Source organism: Tigriopus californicus, chromosome 8 (assembly GCF_007210705.1).
Source record: "Tigriopus californicus strain San Diego chromosome 8, Tcal_SD_v2.1, whole genome shotgun sequence".
Classification (NCBI taxonomy): domain Eukaryota; kingdom Metazoa; phylum Arthropoda; class Copepoda; order Harpacticoida; family Harpacticidae; genus Tigriopus; species Tigriopus californicus.
Window position 1 is genome coordinate 11,414,823 of NC_081447.1, and position 9,418 is coordinate 11,424,240.

The following is a 9,418-nucleotide window of genomic DNA, read 5'->3' on the forward strand; positions in this document are numbered from 1 at the left end:
TCGCTCTTAATTGGAGCAAAAAAAAATATATCATTTTTTATTTAGTATTCGTGACACTGAACCACATTGATATTGTATACATTTAAATTTTTTTTTTGACGCCTTCTGGTTCATATGAAAAAATCTACCAATTTTGGATTTAGTTTTCAATGCACATTTCATTAGATGCTCGTATTGTCACCTGCCATGGGTGGTTAAGTTTCACCATGTGTGTTGTGCATGTATGTTGACAAATAAAAAGTGGTTACACAGACCATGTAAGGCACCAGACTACTGTGTGACCAAATATCCTCAGATTCAGTCAAGATCGACACAAAAGGTGGAAAGTTTTTTAGACATAGCGGGAATTTAGGCCCCAAAATATACTTGCAAGGATGCAACGGATAAAATACAGTACTACGGTACAATAAGTCCGAGGGCGCCTTTGATGATTCAAATCAATCAAATTCCCAGCTTTCGAGGTAGAAATCGATTTTCTCTCATTTGACATCTACCTATACAGAGCGAGATAACGTTCTACCTATTATATTTGTGCAAAGTATGTTTCCAACTATTTTTGCCTCACTCCGAGCAGAGGGGCTATGTTTTTAGAAATGAGGCTAGACGTGACGTTGATATTTATTGAGGTTCACTACCGATCCAAAATTGATTAAATATCCCTGATTAACTCTACATTCAAGGACTGGCTACTATAATTCGTTGGGGATCATACATTGTATGATTTTTACCTATAAAGCCATATCAGCTCTATTTTGAGTTACTGGAGATTCCATTCTCATTAGCGTTAAAAAAGTCAACCAAAATAAACATTGCCATTTTTGCTTTCAAACTTCATTCATTAGACTTCAGTCCGAGAATACTCAGATTTGAGCACTTTCCCTTTTGAAAGACGTCATTGATCCATTTCTTTATCGTCTATAACCTGCAGTCAAGGTTGTTAAAACTTCATGATAACTTGACGTAAAAGTAGAAGGTTTTAGTTTCAATAATGGAAATAAGTTGGCCAGTAAAAGACCATTTTTATGGGGGAAATATAATTGCAGCAAATGGTGTTGACTAACATATTGTTTCAAATACAAAGTAGCTATTTTTTCAACGAACGTTAAACTTTGCATGAAATTTGATAAAAAGGGGCTTGAAGAGACAATGAGACTAGTTGAAGATATAAAGTGTAAAGGAAAAAGTGAGGGCGTACAAAGGAAATTTAAGATCATTAGCAATATTGAGCTTCCCTTTGAACGAGGTCTTTCATACAAGAAATTTGGTTTTAGATCAGAACACCCAAAATTTGTAAATTGGACACAATGAGATATGAAGGCGTCCAACCCTAAACAAAGATTACGAAAATCGAATATGGGTACTTCCCCGCCTCAGCAAGGCTTTGTAACAAGGAGCGTAATCTTCTGAATTTAATGTTTAAGCAATAGATTGCAAAATCGGTCCCGTAAAAATAAAAGTTCACTTTTCACCACGAAATTGTCTCTGTTACGTACTAAAAACTGTTTCTTTCTTGCAAGGGTCAAATAGTGTCTGGCCAGAAACAGGCTGATCACAAGGAATCTTCAAAGTTAAACCTTAATGGGTATTTCCTTTTGATTACTAAGTTGGACATGAACCAATTGCGAGAGAGAGATATTTTTTTGCTCCTTCAGTTTTCAACAACAAAACGGGAATGTCAAATCTTTGTTTTCGTTGTTTGGTTGGTGTTTTTGTTAGTGGGGCACTTTTACTCAAACCTGCACCGACATTGTTTGAAATTGATCTCCAAATGTATCAAACACGTCCATCGACAAAATTGATCAATCAATTTCTCTTCCCTGTAGTGATTTCAAATCTGATTTTTAAAGATCCACTATAAAGGGCGCCCAACAAAAGGCGAACATGGGCAAAGACAGAACATGAATAGATGTTTTTTTTTTTTTTTTTTTTTTTTTTTGGTGCGGACTTCCTTACCGCTACCGGGATTGGAATCCCAGCAGTTGAAGACGAGAAGATTATTTATTATACTTGACTTTTATTTATATACATTATTTGATCGACCAACGAATTGGAGTTGGCTGATCTGGCTAATCCTTGAATATAAGGTTGATCCGGAATTTTAGTCAAAAACTTGTCCAAGTCTGACTTAAATCTTGCTACTGGATCAACCCCTACATAAACCCTACGAATATTTGAGGCAGCAAATTGAACAATGAAGGAGCCCGAGATAAAGGGAGTTGGACTTCATTGTTTTAACTAGCCTGGATTCTCGAGGGCTTGAAGGTGCTCTCAAAACGCACATTAAGCCTCTACGGTCACTACAATTGACCCTAAATCCTGGGTTGGGACAAAGCTCATGAATGCTTTTGAAAACGTACAATATCAGATACCTTTCGTACCTTCTCTGAGTACTGTACAATCCCAACCTTCTAACCTCTCCCAATACGAGAGCTCTCTCATATCTTCAATGTTCCTAGTAAAACATCTTTGGACCTGCTCGAGCTTTTGCAAACCTGCTGAACTAATTGGAGCCCAAATGGAGAGCATATTCAAGATGCGGCTGAACAATCGACTTGTACAGAGTTAGCATCGTGAACATATCTCTGGACTTAAACGTGCGATATATCCAACCACATGTTTGAAAAGCCTTACCAACTTTGAACTGGATATGCTCATCGAACTTTCCATTATCTTGGAGGACTACACCTAAATCCTTCATGGATGAGACCTGCTCAATGTCCTTACCTTCATCATCTAATAGTGGAGTGTCTAATGCGTCGACCCAAAGGTCATTGAACGGAATTTCATTCCATTCAAGCCATGTTACTCGCAGCAACCCAGGAATAAATTTGGTCTAGGACCTTTGCCAGACAACCAGAATCCTGACCATTCCTACCAACTACCAATTTTGTTATCATCAGCATAAGAAGAGATACTGACATTACTACTACCAAGCTTCTGAAGCGGAGCAATGAAGATGATGAAAAGGAAAGACCCAAAATGGAGCCCTGAGGGACACCGACTTGACATCATGTATGTCACTAAGGATCCCTCAACCTTAACTAATTGTTTCCTACCACAAATGAAACTTCTTAGCCAATTGAGAACCTTGCCTTGGATCCCAATCTCATGGAGCCTGTTAACTAAAAGGCCATGATCTACCTTGTCAAAGGCCTTAGCGAAGTCGAGATAAACTACATCGACTGATTCATGGTTCTCCAGTCCCTCAATAACCTGCTCTATATGCTCAATCAGTTGGGTAACCGTGCTAAAATGTGCTCGGAACCCATGCTGGCTAGGAGGAAGGACTTCATGAATATCAAGAAATTCAACAAGTTTGAACTTCATGATCTTCTCAAACACCTTCGCAATATTCGAAGTGAGAGAAATTGGCCTGTAGTTACTGGGGAGTGACTTATCTCCCCCTTTGAAAATTGGAACAACATGAGCAAGATGTGATTTTTTTTTCCAAAATGATCATTGTTTTGAAATTTGTGAACTCACTTGATGCTCGTACTCATATCTAGCCATCACGTTCTAGCTATTCATACAGTGTAGACAGTGATAAGTAGTAGTCGTAGTAGTGATTAAATGAACTTTTCAAATTCAAGATGCAACCTTGACATCAGAAGAAAATCCGTTTCACAAAAAGTTGTTAATTTGGAATTCTTTGCCAGTGGATGTTCAAAAAGCGCCATCTATTATACATATTCAAGAGAAAAGTTAAGGAAATCATTCTGTGACAATATGCTATTGAAAGTTGACAAAAAATTGGCCTACTCTATTCAAACAATCATCCTGTCATACACACTGTGTTCTAAGGATTAATACAATGCAATACAATATAACACCAGTCCGCTTCATGAAATCAAATGCTCCCTGTCATGTTAATTGCTAACCTCGCTCGATTTACAACATATTGGACCCCATTTATTATTCACTATTGAGTCGAGTGAAGCCTGGCTATGAGTCAAATATTGGGCACAAATAGTAAAACAATGGGTTTTTCGACCTAGGATGCGTTAGAAGGTATAAATGGTATTCAAAAAGGTAACAGAGCCAATTATAATCGACACAGCGATACAGTTCATTCGTTTCTTGTCAGATTGTTAGTTGATCATTCAGGGAACACATTTAATCCCATCAAGCTCGTTCAGGGTATGGTGTCATCTAAAAAGTCTCCTCAGAAAAGACTTCAGCATAATCATTATGTTGCCTTTCGCAACGACTTTTAGTGACTTGTCAATACATTTAATGTGAATAAGGATGGCGACTTAAGGAACAGTAATGGTTGGTGCAGATTCTTTGCATGATTCTCCTCCCCATCTTTCTCAAAGAAACTTTCGGTGGACAATTTTCTACCCACAAGGGTAGAACTATGACGAAACTGGACCTGACGCTTACTGCCTTTCGGAATATTGAGCAATGCGATGACCGATTGCCCTAGCGTAACAAGGTTTTCTCATCCCAGCCCTGACACCAATACTAAAAGGTATTCTTATAAATGACCTCACTTCCGATTGAGAATCACCGATAACCTACCTAAATTGGCTTTTCAAAATCATTTTTAAAATTGCGTACGTACACCAAGTCAGTCTGTTGACCATGTACTGACACCTGAAACAAAAGAAGGGGGCTCGAAGGGTACAGGATGTAAGGAATGTTATCGATCGTTGGAATCATGGCGTATGATAATTGTTGCTAGCACATGGAGAATTATTTTTTCTCGTTATAGTTGTAAGGGGATCATTAACAAATATTGCCAATCGTGGGACGACATGATGTAAAATACCTCGAAAGCGAAAGGGATCATTTTTTATGAAAACGCATGAGCTCTTTTGACTTGGAACCACATTCACATTCATTCTGTACGATTTATAGAAAAATCAGATTCAAGGCAGAATGTACGTTTCTCTATGAGCCAATTTCACCTTTAAGAACGCTTTTACATTAACATTTTCATTGTTTTCTTTTTCATATCTATTCTGAAATATTTATCAACAAAGTAGGCCACATTGATCTCAATTAAACTTCACATAAGACCGACCCTAGATGGGATACAACATTCGTGTACTAGAGTAGTTTGGAGTGTAGATGTGTCTCTATGAATGAGAAAGTATTTGCCGTCGAAAGCCTCTCTGTCCCAAAGTTTGGAATGAAGCATTTTCTTTTCTAATTAGCCGGCCTTTGACTATCCTATCTATGTTACCTTAAAAAATGAAATGACTTGATAGCATCTGGCCCGAGCCACATTATGCAACTTCAGTTATTTAGCCCAGTTGCCACACAGACCATCGTTTTAATCCGGCTTAAGCCTTGCCAGTACCATCAGTTGATCATCAATTAGGGCGGGTAAAAGTATTCCATTTGAACGTCGAGAGGAAATGTAAGAGGGTTGGCTTTTTGCTCTTCAAAGGGACTGCAATTTTGATTGACCTAGCCATGAACAACTGGAATATGGACGGGGATGCTTGGTTTGGGAAATAACTTTTCGCGATTGAGTTAACGCATTATAGTATTCTTCAAATGAGAATGGTCCCAGGCTACAATAATTACTCCTATCGATTTTCAGCTTGATCCAGCGACTGGATCAAAAGTTATGCCCGTTTCAAAAGGCACTACAAAGCTCCAAAGCTCTTCAATGAATGAACTAACTAGCCCACTTGTGGTAATTGATTACCAGAACAGGCCTAAGTCATTCATTCTGTGCTCTTGTATGTACTGCATTTTGAAAGGGGATAACTTTTGACCCAACCGTTTGATTGAGCTGACATTTGAAATACGCCATCGCAGGGATCTGGTGTCAGCCTAATTTGAAGAAGAATTTAATTCATTGACTCGAATTGGAGTTACTAATTTTCAACCTTACCATCCTCGTCCATATTCCAATGGTTCATGACCTGGCAAACTGAAACCTTGATAATAAAGGTTTCTTGATAACCAATAATTTCAATTCTCGCTTAAAAAGCACTTTGTATTGGAAACTTTATTCATATGGTAGTTGGTAGTCGATTGGGACAACTTAAACAGCTGAATTTACCTGACAGGTAAAGACGGCCAAAATATGCATTACAAGTTTTACTTTCTAAAACTAGTTCATTTGCATATTAAGCATTTTCACAGGCAAGGCTCGAAATATACCGGCATTGTTTTCGACAATTAAAAAAAAATTAATCGAGTGGTTGAAAATGTAGCGCAAAAGATAGAGGCAAGAACCCTCTCCTCAGATGCCGTGGGTTCAATTCCCGTCGCCAGAAGTCAGAATAGATGTGGCTAGTTTAGTTTCCTAGTGAAAGAGATGTCCCCAATTTGATTATCCTCCCCAACCTTTCTTCACATCACTTTTAAATGCTAACAGCATTCACAGACAAATAACAAATCCGAAAGTGAACAATAATATTGCCAATTAAAAAATAGGAAACTGTGATGGCTGGCTTTTTTTGCCGACAAGGCTCACCTTCAAAATTCTAAGCAAAAATCAATGACCTTTTGACCATACTGGACTGTTGGCAATTTGCTAGTCTTATTGTCAACACTCATGCCCAATATACGTAACTGAAGGAGCAAATACTATCAAATTATAATGCAATGAAATTCAGGTTTGCTTTCTTCAATCCAGTGCATATTGTTCTATTTACATATCTGCCATTAGTCCTTTGTTGCTCTCAAGCCGTTCTTAAAGCCCGCAGTCCTCAATTTGCCCTGATTTGTCGTTAATTCGTATTTTCAAACATAAAGCGTGTTTTCATTCGAAGTCCAAATGTTGCTTTTAGAGTATATCTTTTTGCATGTTTTGGCTAGTAGTTGTGCATTTTCTAAGTTTTAGCGCATATTTGTATATTTTGACCAGATTTTATGCAGAGTTCATGCTCGCAAATGGACATTCTGCATATTTTGTCCGTCCCTACTGATAAACTTTCCCACGAAATATTAGCACCGGCTAATTTGTAGGTCATCACTTGCCGACATCAATGCTTCAAAATCTTCAGGTTCTTTAGTAGATGTCAGTTATCCTTACACCCCTTGTTTGTATGATTTTCAGCTCGCTCATTGACCTCCTCAACCGGTTGATTGCCCAAGCCAAAATGGAGCAGGTGGCCAGGATCCCTGATACCGATATCATCCCCATGGTATCTGGCCCAGATATGGATGAAGCCGTTTCTGGCATCACTGAGCTCGAGGACTTTCTTCGCCACAGACGAACCCCTGAATCCTCGTCGCCCTTAGGAAGTGCCACAATGGGTGAAACCCGGTTCCACTATCCTAGCTTTCAAAAGAAGAAGCAGAACTTGCGGAGAATGAAGGAGCTTCAGAAACTTCATTTTCAACGAATGAGACGACAATTTGACGCTTAAACTCGAGTAAGTTGTCATTTATTGCAGATCAAGAGAAGGCAGCAAATTACGAGTGACTGGCTAATTAAAAGTTGAATGCGTGATGAAGTTTCTAAAACACATTCAAGATCCTGAGCCCAGCTCTTTAAAGTCAAGGAATGAGTCTTGTATCGAGAAAAGATCCAATGTGATCGTCTACATTTGTTTGTTACCCCGATAACCGCGTCGATCGGAGGTCAGGCTATTTTATTATTATTTTAGACATAGGTTGCATGTGATCATTGCCAATCATTTTCGAGCATATTGCGGGTCTAAGTTAAAAAATAGATAAAACAGACCCTTAAACATTGAACAACTCCGAAAGAGGGTTGAATTACCAAACACCACGGTTTACATAATTGATGAGCTCCATGCCGCCCCAGGGTTTTCTCCACATCCAGCCCTAACTTGAACAAAGGCTGGGCTTGGGAGGATTGTGGACCAAATTGGTTTGGCCCCCAAACAACCCCAATCTGAATCCCCTGGGTTTCAACATCTGGCAGCATGTGGATACTAAGGCCTTTGCCACAATTCACAACAATGTGGGCCACCTGAAGGCGACAATTGGCGAGGCCTAGGCCGCCATGGACAATGGGCACATAAAGAACATGTTCGCCAACTTTATCCTGACACTTAAGCTCTTTGTGGCCGTGTTTGAGAAGTATTATTCTATGATATATGCTTTACAACCATAATTGTAAGTGTCAAGTTCTCTGACTTATTATAAATGAGTTTTACTTCATTAAGTCCGTTTAAAATCAATATCCAGATGATAATATGGCGCATCCGGTAATGTAATTAGACCTTTTCTCGATCTAAGATTTACTTCCTGGCTGTAAAAAATAGCCTCTGAACTGCAGCACATTTTGGTAGGACTCCACAACGCAAGTCCTTAAAGTCTACAAACCATCAAATAAAATGTGAAATACTGCCAGATAGTCGAGATGACTAAAGGAAGAGGGAGGTCCCTTAAGCGAAGGGGCAGACTTGTTAGATTCACTTAATCGGAATTGGCCTTGCGAAGTGAAAAAAGCAGGAATACATGATGTACACCACCCTGATTTCAGATGCAAAAATATGCGAGAAGGGGCAACAGCAACTGATTTTATGACCTGAATAAAAGTACCAAGAAAAGTCGGATTTTCAATGTAAAACAAGTCTTTCTCTATACACTGTTTTGATGTTAAAATGATACATTTTGAGATGTTTGTCGAATTCCATACAATGGCATTTGATATAAACCAGTTTTGTTTGGTTGTAAGCAAGAGGACTCATTTTTGATTGCACGGTCTTTATTTGAGGGAAATATCCACCAGAGATTCAGGTAGAGTGTGAAGATCCGGGAACAAGCCCATGAACCCAAGCTCTGTACAGTGGTGGACACATGTTGATCAACTTTGTTGTTTCCAGTGTCTCTTTCTCAATGGATTTTAATAAACCATGGTTCTCTATTCTATTCTACAGGGATGATTTTATTTAGCCTCCCCTATATTCAATTGCATTTATGCACAAAACAGTTGTGATTGAGATGATTTGTGTCCGAAAGGAGCTGGTGTAGCCGAGCGGTCTAAGGGGCAGAATGAACAATGAAAGAATCCTCTCCCCTGGCGTCGTGGTGTCAAACCCCGGCGCCGGAAGGAAGTAACCCTGTCGTTGTCCTCTTATGTAAACTCTAAGAGAAAGATCAAACACCCTGTAGGGCCTTTTGAGGTCGATGGGGAAGCCATAGACAATGTAGAGACTATAGCCAATATACTTGGAGATCAGTTCTCTAGTGTGTTTTCAACTCCACTGAGTTTAGGAGCAACAGTCCATTGCTCTATTGATGAGTTTGTTGGGACTGGCAAGGCTTGTCAAGTTGAGCATTTAGATGGTCTTATAGTCACAGATCAGGATGCTTTAGAGGCCATCAGGGACTTGAGACTCTCGAGCTCCCCTGGCCCCGATGGGGTGACATCTCAGTTTCTGATGAGATGCTCACTGGTTCTCGCTCCTGTTTTCTCGTACTTAATGAGTTACATCTTGGACCAGGGCAAGTTCCCCTCTTCTCTGAAGGTAGCTCATGT

The 9,418-nt window shown here is 39.3% G+C and overlaps 1 protein-coding gene across 1 annotated transcript in view; it reads left to right on the forward strand.

Annotated features, from left to right (window-relative positions):
• LOC131885297 (uncharacterized) overlaps positions 1–9,418 on the forward strand; it is a 19,126-nt gene that overhangs the window by 3,655 nt on the left and 6,053 nt on the right. The window contains exon 2 of the mRNA XM_059233315.1: positions 7,022–7,340. Within this exon, the coding sequence (XP_059089298.1) occupies positions 7,022–7,334 (313 nt within the window). The 3' untranslated portion in view covers positions 7,335–7,340. The remainder of the gene's footprint in view (positions 1–7,021; positions 7,341–9,418) is intronic.